The sequence below is a fragment of the Malurus melanocephalus genome, unplaced genomic scaffold, assembly GCF_030028575.1.
Source record: "Malurus melanocephalus ecotype Western Australia unplaced genomic scaffold, MMel_1.1 scaffold_59, whole genome shotgun sequence".
Classification (NCBI taxonomy): Eukaryota; Metazoa; Chordata; class Aves; order Passeriformes; family Maluridae; genus Malurus; species Malurus melanocephalus.
Window position 1 is genome coordinate 1,112,137 of NW_026623291.1, and position 16,349 is coordinate 1,128,485.

At 61.4% G+C, this 16,349-nt stretch overlaps 5 protein-coding genes across 8 annotated transcripts; 2 read left to right on the forward strand and 3 right to left on the reverse strand.

The window, feature by feature from the left end:
• Window positions 1-92: 92 nt before the first annotated feature.
• On the reverse strand, window positions 93-2,420 carry SNX21 (sorting nexin family member 21). Of its 2 annotated transcripts, none has more exons than XM_057365957.1 (3): window positions 1,790-2,420; window positions 1,501-1,655; window positions 93-1,199 (listed from the first exon to the last, which is right to left on the reverse strand). In XM_057365957.1, the coding sequence occupies exons 1-3, from the start codon at window positions 2,403-2,405 to the stop codon at window positions 528-530; spliced, it is 1,443 nt and encodes a 480-aa protein (XP_057221940.1). In that variant the 5' UTR covers window positions 2,406-2,420; the 3' UTR covers window positions 93-527. The 2 variants fall into 2 exon arrangements, with proteins under 2 accessions (XP_057221940.1, XP_057221939.1); XM_057365956.1 differs by having other exon boundaries at window positions 1,775-2,420.
• A 1,183-nt stretch (window positions 2,421-3,603) lies between these two features.
• On the forward strand, window positions 3,604-5,790 carry TNNC2 (troponin C2, fast skeletal type). Its single transcript, XM_057365983.1, has 6 exons — window positions 3,604-4,014; window positions 4,769-4,820; window positions 4,916-5,059; window positions 5,146-5,260; window positions 5,337-5,473; window positions 5,552-5,790. Exons 1-6 carry the CDS (start codon window positions 4,012-4,014, stop codon window positions 5,581-5,583), a joined length of 483 nt encoding a protein of 160 aa, XP_057221966.1. The 5' UTR covers window positions 3,604-4,011; the 3' UTR covers window positions 5,584-5,790.
• Window positions 5,791-6,229: 439 nt separating this feature from the next.
• On the forward strand, window positions 6,230-7,444 carry LOC130573521 (regulator of G-protein signaling 9-binding protein-like). The gene is made up of 2 exons (XM_057365991.1): window positions 6,230-6,636; window positions 6,747-7,444. Exons 1-2 carry the CDS (start codon window positions 6,444-6,446, stop codon window positions 7,178-7,180), a joined length of 627 nt encoding a protein of 208 aa, XP_057221974.1. The 5' UTR covers window positions 6,230-6,443; the 3' UTR covers window positions 7,181-7,444.
• Window positions 7,399-9,148, reverse strand: UBE2C (ubiquitin conjugating enzyme E2 C). Its single transcript, XM_057365982.1, has 6 exons — window positions 8,663-9,148; window positions 8,558-8,585; window positions 8,324-8,410; window positions 7,940-8,144; window positions 7,750-7,809; window positions 7,399-7,609 (listed from the first exon to the last, which is right to left on the reverse strand). Exons 1-6 carry the CDS (start codon window positions 8,761-8,763, stop codon window positions 7,551-7,553), a joined length of 540 nt encoding a protein of 179 aa, XP_057221965.1. The 5' UTR covers window positions 8,764-9,148; the 3' UTR covers window positions 7,399-7,550.
• Window positions 9,149-9,355: 207 nt separating this feature from the next.
• On the reverse strand, window positions 9,356-13,770 carry DNTTIP1 (deoxynucleotidyltransferase terminal interacting protein 1). 3 transcript variants are annotated; one of them, XM_057365966.1, is made up of 13 exons: window positions 13,640-13,768; window positions 13,483-13,553; window positions 13,249-13,345; window positions 13,035-13,133; window positions 12,465-12,533; window positions 12,133-12,189; window positions 11,833-11,894; window positions 11,350-11,395; window positions 10,826-10,884; window positions 10,584-10,644; window positions 10,221-10,292; window positions 9,912-9,967; window positions 9,356-9,568 (listed from the first exon to the last, which is right to left on the reverse strand). In XM_057365966.1, the coding sequence occupies exons 1-13, from the start codon at window positions 13,715-13,717 to the stop codon at window positions 9,430-9,432; spliced, it is 966 nt and encodes a 321-aa protein (XP_057221949.1). In that variant the 5' UTR covers window positions 13,718-13,768; the 3' UTR covers window positions 9,356-9,429. The 3 variants fall into 3 exon arrangements, with proteins under 3 accessions (XP_057221949.1, XP_057221948.1, XP_057221950.1); XM_057365965.1 differs by having other exon boundaries at window positions 13,631-13,768; XM_057365967.1 differs by lacking the exon at window positions 10,221-10,292 and having other exon boundaries at window positions 13,631-13,770.
• Between the last annotated feature and the right edge of the window lie 2,579 nt (window positions 13,771-16,349).

The window sequence follows — 16,349 nt, forward strand, 5'->3', positions numbered from 1 at the left end:
TTGGAGTCAGGAGAAKGGGATGAGGCAGCTCCCACTTCCATTGGGAGGTTTGAGGCCTCCCACTGATGGTGTCCTGGGATAGTGGGACTGAACAGACACAGCAGGCACCTTACTCTTCTTCCTGCCAAGACTTTATTTAATAAAGTCCTTTCTATTATRTAAGTTTCATGGGAAGCTCCCGGCAACAGCCCTGGACCCTGCCAGAAGCCTTCCCATTCCCTTGCAAGGTGCCAGTACGTCCCAGCTAAAGTCMCAGCCACTCCAGGATCCCCCAAAGAGGGGGAGCAGCTTCTGGCAGCACCGGTGTGGGTGGTGGACCCCCGTGAGTCCCCAGCCCCGCAGGACAGACTAACCACAGAGAAAGTGCATTCAGGAGGCAGCTCAAGGCATGGGCTGTGCTGCCCGTGGGACTGCAGCGCTRCTCCCCTGCCCCATCCCTACCCACGGCATTGCTCTCAGTGTTCCCAGCTGCCACGGGTGTGAGCCCCCACAGCCCCTGCCCTCCCGCCCATGTGGGCACAGGCTGTTCATTCCAGAGGCTCCTTGATCAGGYATTCCTTCAGGGAAGGCTGCTGCTGCAGGGGCAGCCCGGCTTCCCGCAGGTCCTGCAGCCGGGCCTCTGAGCGCCGCTTGTCCTTGCCCACCTTCCAGGCCAGGTGGACGTGGGCCTGCAGGAAGGGTCCCAGCAGCGGGTGGCTGCCCTGAGCCTCCAGCAGCTGCAGTGCCTGCTCACAGCAACCATGGGCCTCACTGAGCTGGTCCAGCTCCTGGTGGCAGACAGCCAGCCCGGCCAGAGTCAGCAGGAAGCGGCCGGAGCTGCAGACCCCCAGCCGGTCCTGCAGCCGGTAGGCGTTGGCCCAGGTGGCCAGGGCCTCGCGGTACATGCCAGTGCAGGTCAGGCGCTGCGCAGCCTGCAGGTCCGGCAGGAAGAAGAACTCGAGGAACTCAGGAGAGCGGCGGATCTCATCGATGGAGTGCAGATGGGACAGGAACTGCTCGAAGGCTCGGCTCCGCTTGGCAATGGTCTCAGCGGTGAAGTTCCGGCGCAGCCTCTTCCTGGGGAAGGCAATGCTGGCCATGTCGCAGCTGAAGCGGCAACGCAGGCGGCGGTTCAGCTGCTCAAAGTCCGAGTAGCGCCGGGCGATGGTGGCAGGAGCCTTGTCAAACTGGCCAGAGCGGATCAGGTAGATGGTGTAGAGCTGCAGGGGAGGCAGGTGTCAGGCAGTGCTGTGGGCACGCTGCTCCCGGCACCGGCACAGCCGGCTGTGCGGCCGCAAAGGGGCTGGGGRAGTTTGCCCACACAGAAGGCAGTGGACTGGGCTGCCACAGCCGCAGCACCCATCAGCAATAGTTACCTGAGGCTCATCTGAGCCACCAGCACCATCCGAGCAGCACGGGGAAAGAGAAAAAAATAAGCGGCAGCCCCGTGGGATCCCAGCCCCACGGMGAGCAGGACTCGTACCCACCCTGTGCCTGCCCAGCCACGCCGGGCTCACTCACCACGTACTTGGAAGAGCGCTCGCTGACCACGCTGGCACTGGTGACCTCGAAGAGCAGTCGCTGCGGTGCCAGGCTGCCCCGCGACCTCCGCCACAGCTCCTGCAGCTGCCGGGTCAGCAGGCTGCCGCCAGGGCGCTCCGCCGCAGAGACCCACTCTGTGCCGGGAGAGGGGTGTCAGGGCCCTCCGTGGGGACAGAGCTCTGACATCTGTCGGGCTGCCGGGCGCCACCATMGCATGAATGTCCCTGGAGTCACCCCAGGCCCCCCAGCTCACCGCCCCACCACCTGCCTCCGTCCTCCGTGCCTGCTGCCGCCCCCGGCGCCAGCTCCTCCAGCTCTTCGCTAGCTCCGTCCCCCTCCTCCTCCTCCTCCTCCTCCTCGTCCTCGTGGCTGGTGAAGCTCAGGGTGCCGCTGAGGCGCGTCGACAGCCCCTCGGTGTCATCCTCCAGCTCCGAGCTCTCCGGGCAGTCCTCGGCCTCGCCACCGCCGCCCGCCGGCTCGTCCCGGCCGCCCTCACCCGCCAGTGCGTGCCGCAGCCGGTGCAGGATGCGGGCGGCCATCGCTGCCGGGGGGTCCGGGCCGGCACGGCGACACGGCGGGGCCGGGGGCTGCCCACCGCGGCACGGCCCTGCCCGGGGACAGCCCGGCCCCGGGATACCGTCCCGGTGCTGCCCCCGCCCCGCTCCGTCCGCGCTGTCCCGGGCCGGGCCGGGCCGAGCCGGGTGGTGCCGAGCGATGGCCGCTCCGCCACGGCTCGTCCCGGGATCCTCCCTGCGCGGCTCCGCCTCCGCCGGGAACCCGGATCGGGGCGGTGGAGCCGGCACCGCCCGGCACGGCCGGGATCGGGATCGGCGCCTGCGGCACCGCCCGGCACCATCGGSATCGGCTCCCCCGGCACTGCCCATCACAGCCAGGATCGGGATCGGTCATTGCAGCACCGCCCGGGACTATCGGACCAGGGTCAGGGCTCAGCCTGGTGCTCCGCGCAGCCTCTGCTCTGGAGCCGACTCAGCCCTTCCCAGTCTTTGCTCCTCTGTCCCCTGTCCAGGATGTCCTGATCGGGCGGAGCCCCTGATATCTGCGCTGGGGCCACAGGAGCCCCACATTCTGGCGCTCGGCACTGTGGTGTCCCAGGATCTTGATAGCCCAAATACTCTGGCACACGTGTACCCCTGTACCCTGTCAGCCTGGTATTCCTGTATCATGGCACCCCAGACTCAGCCTCCCCATCCCACTGGGTGGTGGGATGTCCCCCGGGCCACCTTGGCATCCTGCTGCCATGGCCTCAGACGGCCTCGCCACGCGTCCCATGGCCAGGCTGCACCCCCGGCACTCGGCCGGCCTTTTTTAGTACCCGCCCGCTCACTCCTCACCACTTCCTTGGGAATGTCTATTAATATCGGGGAAGCGGCCCAGCTGCTGCCATCGCTCTGCCCYGCTTGCCCGCTGCACCCTGTTCCAGCACCCTGCACTCCAACTGGGCTCAGACGGGACCCCTGAGATTTCCTTGACAGGGTGGGATGCRCTGGGGGCTGGACTTGGGTTGTTCCCAGCTCCCGCGTGGGGATTGTGGGTTCTGGCAAAACCAGGAGCCAGGAAACCCCTGGGTGTCAGTGGCACTGGGACCTTATGGGACAAGGAGCCCCTCTGGAGCCCTGAGGCTCTGAGCACCACAGGGCATGAGCCACTTGGCCAGTGCATGCCCAGAACCACCAGCCCCAGCTGGCCCTGGCAACAGTGGTTGGCACAGGCTGTGGCTGTACCTTTGAGGAAGCACTGGGCATAATTCCCGCGCCTCAGAAGCACGAAAAGATGGAGCTGTTTCCGGACCCAGGTGCCAGCAGCACTGGGGACCCCAAACCATGGAGCTCATGCTCCAAATCTCTCCAGAGACTTCATGTTCCAGGTCCCACTGGAGATCCCTTCCTTGTCTGGAACAGGGGGCTGCAGCACTGTTCTACCTGGGCCCCTTGGAGCAGAAAATKGGGATGTGGGGACATGATACACCASGGAAAASCAGTTTGGTRCTGGGAGCTTGGTRCCCTKTGTTTTCAGGGRGCAGTGGGCGATGATCCATGKCCCTGGTGCAGGGGAGACCCTGGCCCCCTTACCCGGGTGATGCTGACATCTCCAGGGCTATTTTTAACCCACTCCTTGCTGAGTTGCCTTGGATGGGGGTGTYGGGGGTGGGCAGAGCCGCACTCCTGCCACAGCTTTAATGTCCCTCCTGAAGGGCTTGAATTTCCATCCCAGCCTCAGCCCCACGKTAATCCCAGGCCTTGGCCAATAAAGCTTTGGCTAAATTAGGTAAAGGCACCAGTTGCCAGTGAGAGGAGACGGGTGCTGTCAGGGAGCTGATAGGCTGCGGGGGCCAGGGGGCAGGAGCTAGAGGCACATCCCACACAGGAGACACTACAAATTGGGGTGCCAGGGGCAGCACGAAGCTTCTGGGAGTTCCTGCTGCAGGAGCTGGTGATTCTCCAGGGGTGGGAAGCACCATAAATTCCCAAGATGGTAAGAGTTCCTGTGTGMTGTGTGCCATGTGCTGTGTGCCAGGATGCGACCTGACTGGGCAGGAGGCACCAGAGGGATCTGGGCTGTGGTGGTGCCTCTGCAGAGGGCAGCAGGGAGATGGTCCCCAGTGCCGGGCTGGCCATGGCAGGGAGGGCAGGGAGGTGTTGGGGTGGTGCAGGGTCCTGGCAGGACAGATCCAGGAGTGASTGTGTGACTGCCGAAGGGGTGCAGGTGCCCAGGGACACGATCTCAGCTCTGTTCYGAGCTCAGGACTGCACAGAGGCGGCGGTGGCTGGGGTGGCTGAAAGCCGAGCGCTGGGTCATGCGACACAGTGTTGCTGCCGACTCCATGGTCAGCCTGCGCCTCCAGGAGAAACTCGATCAGGGCTGACAGGTGCCAYGGCTGTAGCCCCAATGATCCCTACAAGGGGAGCTGAGGAGATCCCTAAAATAGCTCTGCGTGCCTAGAATGCCAAGGCTGCATACAGGGACCATGACCCCTGCACAATGGAGCCCCCCTGACAGTGRGGGACTCGGGCAGGCAGCTCCCTGCAGCCCACCATGCTCATGGATGCCTGGAAAGCACTGGAACTGTGGGGATTATAGGGGTCTGTGGCTCATACCAGCACAGGATCATCCTGCAGCAGGGCAGGGCRGAGGCTCTTCCCACAGTCAGGCTCTGTAGGGCCATGCTGTGTGAGGGGTYTCTGGCCTGATGTGGGTGGTGCAGTGACCGCTCTCCCTTGCCTTGCAGACGGACCAGCAGGCAGAAGCCCGCGCCTTCCTCAGCGAGGAGATGATTGCGGGTGAGCGTGGGGAAGGCAGGGAGCGTGGCCAGATGTGGSCATGGTGCAGGGCCTGGCCCTGTCCCACTGTCTGGCCCTGACCTCTCCCTCCACAGAGTTCAAAGCCGCCTTCGACATGTTTGATGCTGATGGCGGTGGAGACATCAGCACCAAGGAGTTGGGGACGGTGATGAGGATGCTGGGCCAGAACCCCACCAAAGAGGAGTTGGATGCCATCATCGAGGAGGTGGATGAGGATGGTGAGCAGCCCTTGCTGGAGGGTGGCATGGGTGCGTACTGGACCCTGGGCAGGCAGCCTGACCCACGCTTGGCTTCCTCCCCACAGGCAGCGGCACCATCGACTTCGAGGAGTTCCTGGTCATGATGGTGCGCCAGATGAAAGAGGATGCCAAAGGAAAGTCTGAGGAGGAGTTGGCCAATTGCTTCCGCATCTTTGACCGGTGAGTGCGGGAGCAAAGTGGCCCTTCCTGCCTGTGGGGGCGAGAGAGATCCCATCCCTCCCTCCCCTTCCTGCAGAAATGCGGATGGGTTCATCGACATCGAGGAGCTGGGYGAGATCCTGAGAGCCACCGGGGAGCCTGTCACTGATGAGGACATAGAGGACATGATGAAGGACTCAGACAAGAACAACGACGGTCGCATTGACTTTGATGGTGAGTGATGGCCCCAGCCAAGTGCCCATGCTGTGCATCTTGTCACGACCATGGGCTGAGGCTGCTGCTCTCTTGCAGAGTTCCTGAAGATGATGGAGGGTGTGCAGTAAGGGACCAGACATTCCTCGGGCCGGCTGCTGCACCCAGCCCTGCTCCCCTGCTGTCCAGGGAGCAGCAGCTCCACAGCACCTGGCCCTCAGCGCTGGCTGGGACCCTGCTCTGTGCCAGGGTCCCRGTCTCATCTCACCACCGGCGGCTGAGCTTTTCCTCCCATCTGTCACCTGTGGCTGTGATTCAAGCCTCAATAAAAGAGGAGAAGCTTGAGCTGCTGGTGTGGGACTTCACTCGGGGTGCATGGGGAGTGGGCTGGGGCGGTGTGTCCCTGCTCTGCTCCCCAGGGATGGAACGTGGGCAGCCTCACGCTACAGGGCAGTGCTGCAGGGGCAGCACAGGGCTGTGGTTCCCACGGTTTCTTGGGCAGGTTGCCAGCRCTGAGCTCAGAGTTTCCATGAAGAGCAGCTCGTTCACACGCCAGAGGGCGAGGGAGCTTGGCCCCCGCTCCCAGGAGTCCAGGGCAGGGCTGTGGGACCGCAGGAGTTCTAGACAGCCACACTGCCCACCCCACACCTCCCACCCCAAGGACTTGGCTATAAGGTGGAAGGCCAGGAGCAGCCCCCTCCCTGYGGAGGGARAGGTGAYACTYMTCTCTGTGTCTYTCTCTGGACAGGCTGTGCCAGCCTGCTGGGCACCACAGCTCCCTGGGGACAGCTGGGGCGGAGAACAGCAGGGGGAATGAGGCGGGTTACAGTCCCCAGCCAGGGTGGGTGGGACCGTGGGACTCAGACACCCACACAGCTCAGAGCTGCTCACACACCCACAGCACAGCGCTGTGGCACACGGCAACCGAGACCCCTGGAGAGCCTGGCACCACCGTGGGCACCCTGACCCTGCCTTATTTTCACGGGGTGCAATGGCACCAGGCAGAAGGGATGCGTGTCACAGGAGGGGGGCAGTGGGGACGTGTGCCACAGCCCAGGCTGCCCTCTGCAAGGCCACRGCTGGACACCGGCAGCTGGTGCTGCAGCTCGGAGGGAGTGGAGACAGCCCTCGGCTGCGTGAGGAGCGACGCAGGAGGAGCACAGAGGCCTGYGAGCTCAGTATGGGTAAGGAGGGAATGGCTGCACTGGGCAGCAGCCACGGAGAACCTCTGCTCCCACACTGGGGCCAAGGAGGGGCTCCAGGGCCGCCCCAGCTCAGCACTCCTATCCCCCAGGGCTGCGGCGGGCGCTGCTGGTGGGGCTGCGGCAAGCACCAGTGAGCTCTCTGGAGCAGCAGGAGCTGGAACGGCTGTGGGTGCTCTTCCTGTCTGCCCTGGAGCTCTTCCTGCAGGACCTGTACAGAGCCCAGCACCTCTGCCAGCTCTTCTCCACCCAAGGGGATGGTGTCACCCCACTGCGYACCGGGCTGGGGGGCTGGGGGCTGCCCAGCCGGCGAGGAGGGGGTCCCACACAGCCCCCAACCACCCAGTGCTTGGAGGAGGAGATCGAGCAGGTGAGGGCCACGCTGGCAGAGATGGAGAGTGGAGCCAACATTCCSCCATGGACGGTGGAAGCCACGGAGACCACAAAGCCAGCAGGGATGGATGGCACCACAGCCAGAGGGGCTTGGGGAGGCCCCTGCACTGGGCACTGCTGTGGGGTGCTCTGAGCTGGGGGAGGCAGGAAATAGCAGAGGTGGCACCCCCAGCACAGAGCAAGGGACAGAGGCCCTCTGTACCCCCTCCCTTTGCATCCTGCAGAAGAAATGGGGCCAGTCCAGGTCCCCAAATATTGATAATGCCCCTGTGAGCCTACAGGGGTCAGTGTCACTTCCACCCTCCCTGCCCACACTCATAGGGGCCTCTGGGCACTCAGAGTGTGCCTGGCTGCCACAGAATCCCCTGCAGGAGTTATAAACGTGCATTTATTTATACAATAACCGTGGCTCGGACTGCAACATTAATTTAAAAACAGCCTATGATACAGAACGCGAAGGATGGCTGGGAGGGAGCGGGTGTGGTGAGGGGCGGTGGTGACGGTCAGGTCTCCTGGCTCTTTGTCTGCTTGTTGTACGTCTCCCGCACATACTTCTTGTAGGCTGAACAGAGAGGGGAAACATGGTACCAAGGGTTTACTAGGCAGCTGCCAGGGCAGCTGCGGGGCCAGAGTGGCATTGGGGCCGTGCTGCTGCCGAGCCCAGTGGGGAGGAAACAGGAGGGTTCTGCACCAGGCACTCACCGACTTGGTTCTTCCAGAGCTCRGCAGCGTGTGTGTTCAGGGGGCTCTCGATGTTTGGCTCTGGAAACAGCAGCTGGGTCAGCTGGTGGGGTAACTGGACACCCTTGAGCCCTGCTCTGGGTTGGAGATCCCCACCACCACCACCACCCCTTCCCCCAGCACTCCACAGCAGTTTGTCCATGAGACCCACCTGCCAGCAGGCTCTGTACGGAGAGCAGGATGGTGCGGACGTCATACAGCGCCGACCACTTTTCCTTGAGGATATCTAGGCAGATGTTGCCTTGGGTGTCGACATTGGGGTGGTAGCAGGGGGTCAGGAACCGCACGGTGGGTGCTGTGTAGGGGTACCCGCTGGGGAACTCCAGCGACAGCTTGTACCGCAGCTCCTCGTAGGGCTGGGGGTGGAAGCCGAGTGGAATAGGAGTCAAGGTGGGTCGTAGCCCCAGAGGCGGGGGAAACCTCGGGGCAAAAAAGGTACAGGGCCAGGGGAGGGCTGGGAGCACCCTCAGCTGAAGGGAGAAGGGTGGGGCAGGGTCAGGGCCTCCCTTCCCCCAGCCCGGGTCTCGCCTCTCACCGTCCCGGCGGCGCCGTCAATGGTTCCGATCCATTTGAAGAGATTGTCGGACTCGGGGAAGGCGGAAATGCCTTTGTCACCGGACATCTGCGGGGACAGCGCGTCACGGCGGCCCCGGATACCCCGAAACCCACTCCACCGCCCCAGTTCAGCCCCAGGAGTCCTTGGGACCCCCAACCGCCGTCTTGGTCACAGAATCCCCAAACCCCGACTCGGCACCGGAACCCCACTCACCATCAGCGCCATCAGTTCTTGCTGCAGCCTGCGGAGAAAGCGCACGTTACCGGCCAGCTCGGCGGGGCAGACCCCGCCCGCAGCCCCGGCCCCAGCGCTGCTCACCTCTTCCCCACCGCGCCGCGGGCCGCCGTGGCCCCGGTCTCGGCCGCTTTGCGGGCGGCTGCACTGGACACGGCGGCGGGGTCGGCGTTCTGTGAAGCCATAGCGGTTCCCGGGGCACAGACGGGCGCACCGACCTCCGGCCGCCGCTGCCGGCGGGTCTCGGGCTGGACGCGGCTCCCGCTCCCGGGGGGCACCGCACCAGGCTCCGCTCGCTCCCTCCCTCCCGCGKTCGCGCTGGGTCAGTACTAGGGTCCCTCTACGGCTCTCCCGGTGCCAAGCAGCGGTGTCTGGGGCTCTCCCGTGCAGCAGCGGTGGACCGGTCACGGACGTTCTCCGGTCCAGGAGCGGCTCAGTCCCAAGCCCGTCTCCGGTACAAGAGTGGCTCGGTCCCGGATGCTCTCCGGTGCAGGAGCGGCTCGGTCGCAGCCCGGTCCCGGATGCTCTCCGGTGCAGGAGCGGCCCGCTCACACCCGGTCCCGGACACTCCAGTACACTCGTCCCGCGCCGCCCCGCGCCCCGTTTGAATATTTCCGCGTGCGGCCCCTTCACCAATCAGCGCGCAGCCCCGTTCGAGCCGGCCAATCAGCGCCCGCCGAGGATGCGGCTCTCACGGTAACGGCCAGCGGCTGCTGACGCACARCGCTGCGATTGGCCACTACCCCGCGAGGGGCGGAGCCACGGGTACCGCAGGCCCTTAAAGGGCCAGACACCCCGTCCCGGTTCCCAGGAGGCGACAAGGTGGGGACAAAGCGGCTTTATTGGGGGCTTCACGGTTCGGGGGGACCCTCGGGGGGTGGCACATCTCCCCCGCGGCGAAGGGTCTCCATGTGCTTCTGCATCTTCTCAGTCATCCAGGCTGGTGGGATGAAGGGCTTTAGCTCTTCCAGCCGCAGATCAACAGAGTCCCTGGGCAGGAAGTGGGGTGAGATGGAGGGACTCCAGCACCCTCTACAGACCCCAAACCCACCATGTCCCCTGGCACCCATCAGTACCAAGTCTAGACCCACCAAACCCACCATGGAGCACCAAGCCCAAACTTACCATGGACCCCCAACCAACATGAAGTCCAAATCTTATCACCCAACACGGCCCCCTGGCACCAACCCCCAACCACAACTGAGCCCCCCAGCCATCACGGAGAGTCCCTCCAGAACAGGACAACAATGCAGCGGAGTGGAGGGACATGGTGGGGGCCCCCAGGGAAGCAGCCCCAGGCTGGGCAGCACCTTCAGAATGCTTTGGTCCTCACCTGTAATCCTCACTGGCGGCCAAATCCCGAATGTCCTCTTCAATGAGGAGGTAGGCCTATGGCACAAGGCGGGGGACACCTCAGGGCTCCTGCGAGGGGTGGCCATGGCAGTGCCACATCCCCTGGCCAGCGCTGTCCCTGCAGGAGCCAGCTGTGCCTCCTGACTCGCACCCCGGTCCCGTGGGCAGGGATGGACCTCGGCAGCGCTGTGTCCCCACGCCCTGCCTATCCTCCGGCCACCGCCGCCTGTCCCGCGGCTGCTCCGCCCGTGCTGGCCCTGCGGCGGGCCCTGCGCCCGGCCGTACTCACCATCTTGCCCCCAATGGCCCTCATGTGCTGCTGCTCTGTCAGCCAGTGCTTATCCTGCGGGTCGGCTGCGTACTGCAATAAAGCAGCAAGGACCGAGCTGAGCGYGGGTGACAGACCCTCCCCTAGAATCCCCCTCACTGGGATGCTGTGCCCCGCTCTGCTCTGCCCCCCGCTCCGCCTGCCCTGCTCCAGACTCAGCTCTGGCTCTGGCAAACCCACTGCCACCATTGGCTCGTGTTCCGTGTGCTAGCCAGACCTTGGGAACGTGCTCCAAGATAACAAAAAAGGGCACGGGGGAGGAAGCAAACGAGGGAGCACACGCTCCCAATTCCCATGAGAAAACACCCGGCTGCGGCACCTGACCTTAAAGAGGTGGGGATGCTTGATGTAGAGTCGCCCTCTTGTTCCTCCCATCCCGAGAGCTCTGCAAGAGGAACACGAGGGGTGTCAGGGCTGTGGGGAGGGCGGCTGCGGTGGCACAGGGACACCCCTCTCCTCCCCAAGCCCTTCCTACTGCTTTCGAGGCAAAGAAGCGAAGTGACGGGAGGAGTGTCACGGGCTCCTGCCTGGGGCCACCACCCTCCATCGACAGGGCCGTTCCTTACTTGTTTGCTCGAGATCCCAGCACAAAGGTTGTGGTTTCAGTCAGTCGGGATGGATCCCACTACAGAGCAATTGGAAAAGGGGCAACATTAGAAATGAAGTTGGTGCTGGCCATGCTCCACGAGCCTCAGCTCTCTGATGGGGAACCTTGGAGCTACCTCCAGCCTGGGAGGGAGGGAGCTGGCCACAGACCTCCAGCCTTCCGCAGTGGAGGGATGTTACATTCCGTCTGGGCTGATCTAAGCAGTTCCCCTGATGGGAAACACTTGGGGTATTCTCCTGGCTACTCCTGCTCTCCTCAGGTCTCCCCCAGCGGCACCACACCGCARGGCTACAGACTACAGTGCCTGGGGAGACCAGCAAAGGCCTCCAGGCACTTCGCTTCCTCTTCTTGCTCCACCCATACCCAGAGCCCGTCAGGACAGAGCACAGCCCGCACTGTCCTGCGCTCCTGCAGCTGCAGGGCTCTGCTGGTGGGAGCAMAGGGGAGGAGAGAGGGAGCCCAGCAGTGTCGGACAGCCAATACCTTTGGTCCATCCCTTTTCACAGGTTCAGAGACTTTGAGCTTCCACCTGAGGGGAAGAAAAACACTGTAAGAATGAATCCCAGTGGGACCACCTTAGCCACCAGCAGCGGCAGGGATGAGTCCAAGCCCTTCCAGATCCACCCTTGTTCACACCCTCCATTCTCCCATAACACCAAGTTCCAGACCCTCAGCTTTGCTCACATTCTCCTCTCCCAGCTGCCCAGATTCCACCAAGCCCTGTGTCTCACTGCTCACTCTGAATGGTCCATCTGGACGTTTTCACCCCTTTGGACCTGTTTAAAATCCGTTCTTTGAAGGTCTTTGCCTCCAGGGAGGAATACTTCAACCTAACCCTRCTCCTGCCTGCACCCATCACCTCTCTGCAGGCAAAAAGGAGTCTGTGGGGTTTCTGTGCTCCCCACAGGCAGCCTCATTCCCCCTGCCCTCCCAAAACTGGGGCTCTAGCTCAGGTTCCATACTCACGCTGCCATGCCTGARACTCCGCGGTCATTTGACAGGCTCTGTCCTGGAGGCCGCCCCTTTCTCTGCAGGGAAAAAACCCTTCTGTGACTCAGCTGTGCTGCCTGAGGGAACCCTCTCAGCAACCCTCCCTCTCCCAGGCAAGCTGCTCCTTTTGTCACAGGCAGAATCACTGCCTGGCGCCAGAGCGAGCACCTCCAGTGCCTCACAAAAGCTGCCTGTGCACCTGTGCACACTCATACTTGGAAATGGCCAGGAGTGAGGACCAAACTTCYCAAAACATAAAATCTCTCTCTCTCCTACCTTTTTTGGAACAGGGCTTCCTCGGCGGCTCAGCTCATCATCCATCTGTCGGGCACGCTGGAAGAGGGAGGGCAGWGGGATGAGCAGGGCTCTTCTCCCTACCTGGCCAGGTGAATGCTGACACCCCCACCTCAGTGAGCAGCACTGAACTGCAGCAAGCAGCACCCACACCTGGGATTGTCATTGCCCTGAATTCCCTTCAAGCCCAACATCCCCCACTCTGCACTACTGCACTGGCGGCCAAGAAGAGTCAGAGAACAAAGTGATTCCAGCTCTACTCCTGCTAGGTCTCACAAGCCATTTAAACCTCTGTGTACAATTACAGTGTTTACCTTTGGCACTGTCTGCTCGTGGGGCAACCTGGGAACCACCTTTTTGCCATCAGAGAACAAYAGTTTGGCCTGCAGGAAGACAAAGAAGGTTCCATGGATTCTGGGCCCAGAGAGGGTTCCACCAGCAACCCCCACCTCCACRTATCTGCTTAAAAGCCCTGCACGAACCCTGCTTTTGGAGTACCACCAGGCCATGCTTCAACAGCCCGATGCAAAAGCACAATCTGAGCATGATAAACTCTGGAAAACCAGCAGAAAAGCAAGATGTGAAAGSAAAATGTCCAGCCCTACCCCGCCAGGACCCCCTGATGGATGCTGGGGGCCATATTCTGTGGAAGCTCTATAGAACAGTTGTGTGCCATATTCCTATAGCAGCAGGGAGAAGTAGCAGCATGAGCTGCCCAGCCATGACGGCTCCCCTCTTCCTAGTGAGAATCAATCCCAACACAGCAGTCACACAAGGGCTGCAGATGTCCCCTCATGGTGACAGCAAAGCTGTTAAGAGTGACACATTCTAGCCAGGCTGCTTTGCTGGGACATGCACACAAGAAACTCCTGGCCTGTGCCCACCTGCTCCAGGCAGCTCCGACAGGTCTCCTGGATGAGCTGCTCCGGGTCTACCTCATCCCCAACATTATCACGCACATTGATGGCAGCTGTCTGGAAAAACTGGAGAGGAGAAGGCAGGAGAGGGTGACAGCCTGCCCAGCCGAGCAGTGCCAGCCCAGCTCCCGCAGAGAGGCACGATGGCCTCGGTGGCAGCCGAGCTGTCCCCAGTGCTCACCTTCATGTACTTGTTGAAGACGCCCCGGATCTCCTCGTTGATGCTGGGCTGCAGCACAGCGCGCAGCAGGTCCATGGACACGCTCGGGTCCGTGAAGCTGCGGGTGGAAGGRTCATGCACCGGCCCGGCCCGGTACAACCCGACCCTCCCTCCGCCCGGTGCCCAGCCCAGTGCCGCTGTCCCACCTGCCCCTCCATCCACCACCTGGCCTGGCCCATCCCGGTCCCGCCGTACCTGGTGGTCATCTGGGAGCGCCGCCCGCGCCGCTGCACCTGCCGGTGCTTGATCATGATGTTCCAGGGGCTCTGCGGGACACACGCGTCAGCCACGGCCCCGCCACCGCCCCCCGGCCCGRCCCGGCCCGGCCCGGCCCCCGCCTCACCGTGCTGACCAGCTGCTCCTCCGCATCGCCCGGGCCCTCCTCGCCCGGCGGCCCCGGCTGCTGCTCGGCATCGCGGGCAGCGCCCATGGCCCCGCTCCCGGCCCCGCTCCCGGCCCCGCTCCCGGCCCCGCTCCCGGCCCCGCTGCGAGCGACCGGATACGCGGGGATCCCGCGCCTGCATCATCGGGACCCGACGGATGTGACGCGTTCGGGGCAATGGGGCGATGGGGTAACGGGGCAACTGGGCGATGGGGTAACGGGGCAACGGGGTGATGGGGCGATGGGGGGACGGGGCTGGTCCGAGCCCGGTCGGGGTGACCGCCGCTGTGTGCGCGGTGTCCCTGCCTCACTCGGTGCCCGCCCTGAAGGTGCCGCCGGAGCGCGGATCGCTGTCCCCGCCGGGTCTCCTCGGAGGCCGTGACCGGGCATCCTAAATTCCTGCAGCCTTAAGATGACCCTGTCCCACCCACAGCAGGACTGTCGCGGGTGGAGCTGGATACACACGGCCTCTCCCCTGAGACCCGAGTACCTGCAGCTGCACGAGTGTGAATGCCARTCTTTCCGTGAACTGGGTGTTCCTCGTGTAATATTCTATCATTCATCTTTCTGGAATCTCTGACCAAACACCCCAAACCAGCATTTCCTCATCTTGTCTGATGTGTGGAGAATAGTCAAAACAACTTTTCTGTCATTTCCTTATTAATCTCGCCCCATGTTGTGGTCAAAGAGAATTTTTTCTRTTGAATCAGCTGGATAACAATTTGCATTGATAAACCATTTGCTATTTTGCTGGTAACATTCTTCCTTGTTCCGAGAGGATTCARTGACATAAACCAAGCAAGGGGGATTTCCCAGAGTGCAGGATGGTACTTGCTGTACGGAGCTGGGGTGTGCTCCAGAGGCCATCCCCAAGCATTGTCCCTGTCCTTTGTGCCAGTGGGGCAGCCCTGAGCTGTGCTGTAGGGGTAGGTGGGATTTCTTTCCACCAGCTTTGCCAGGTGCTCCTCTTGTTTCATTTGTATTCACAAAATGAATGGATGTGGCACTTGCAGCCATGATTTAATTGACAAAGCGGTGAATGGTCAAAGGTTGGATTCAAAGATCTTAGAGGTCTTTTCCAAATAAATCATTCTGTGGTTCTGTAATCCCACTAGCAATGCTGTGGGGGCTGAGGTGGTGCCGCCAGAGGATGTTGTGCTGGTGTCTCTCAGTGTCTGTCACTGCAGCCTGTGGCTGTGATCCCTCAGTGTGACTGTCCTGCTGTAGGTGTTGACTCAGCAGTGGCCACACTGGGCTCCCAYGGAAATCTGGAGTGGCTGTGGGAGCAGAGGCTGCTGACTCATGGGCTCACACGCTGGAAGAAGCTCCTGTCCTTATCCCCTTCCTGCTGTTTTGGTCGGGGCTGCACCATCCCAGGGTAAACTTTGGGCTGTTACATGAACCCACTGGCGGATGTGGGGCCAACCAAGTCACCATGAACATCGACGTAATTTCATTATCAGCAGCATTGGGCTGATTGTGTGCTTATTTTGGTTGCTCAAAATTGTCAGCAACAAAAATTGGACATTGCCCAGAGGAGAGGAAGAATAACTGTGGCTGTAGGAACTCCCAGGGAAAGGTGAGGAGAATTTAACAGACTCACTGTTAATCTGTAAGACCAGCTTGTGCTCTGTACCCACCTTGATGGACAAGTTGTCCCTTGTGTTTATTTGAATCAAGTAAGGCTGGGATCAGATCTTTGGAAAAACTTTCCRATTAACAAGACTTAAATCCTGGAGCAAATTCTCAGTGAAGGAGATGTCAGTTTTACAGGGAGAGGGATATCTTTTTAAGAGCGTGTCAGAACAACATCTGCCAGGGATCACCTAAGTGTAACCAGTGTGATGCCTTGTTTGGGTCTCCTCCAGGCCCTGGTTTTTAATGGTAATTTTTCCATTACTGTGTGGTAGGTGCATGTTTGCCAGACATGAACAGCTGGTTCACAGCTGAGGTTACCCAAGTTCCTATTTGATTTTCAGGGAGACTTTGAACAAGTCCCTCCGACCCTTGATATCCTCAGGCGTTTGTTTCACCAGAGCAGTTCACTTGTCAGACGTTCTCCTCCATTAGTTTCCTAAATGTTACCCAGGATTATAGTCTGCTAAAACAGAAACATGCCAAAATTATGGTGGTGTTCCCAAGAGGAGGAACCACCAGGCAAGCACGGGGATGGTAGCAACACAGAGATCTCTGCCGTGGCACTCCTGAGGTTGGAAGGAGCCCTGCGATCCCTCAGGTTGTTCCAGATGGTTTGCCAGCTACGTGGAAGGGAGTTGGCACTGCTGACACCAGCTGGCCAGCACTGCCTGCCCTGGGCTGGCCGGCTTGGTGGCGATTAGCAGCCACAGAAACGYGCCATCAACACCGGGCCATCGGGTTCTGCCGGGCAGCTGCGAGGTGTGGAGTCCTGGATCTCYGCTGGATATGGGTGGTTCATGGAGGAATTGTGTCCACCTTGAGTCATGGCAGGAGGAGAAGGATAAACCTGTACTTTAAGCATTTTTCTTGCCATGAGGCCTCTTCCCACATAGATTTGTGGAGATCTGTGCAGAGTTTTGCTCCTTTCCTTTGCACTGTCCCTGCATCATCTTGGCATGATGTTGATTCAAAACTCTTTGAGCATGACTTTGCTTTTCCTGTGCTCCTGTCAGGTGCCAGCTTAGAGTTGTAGAAATAATGT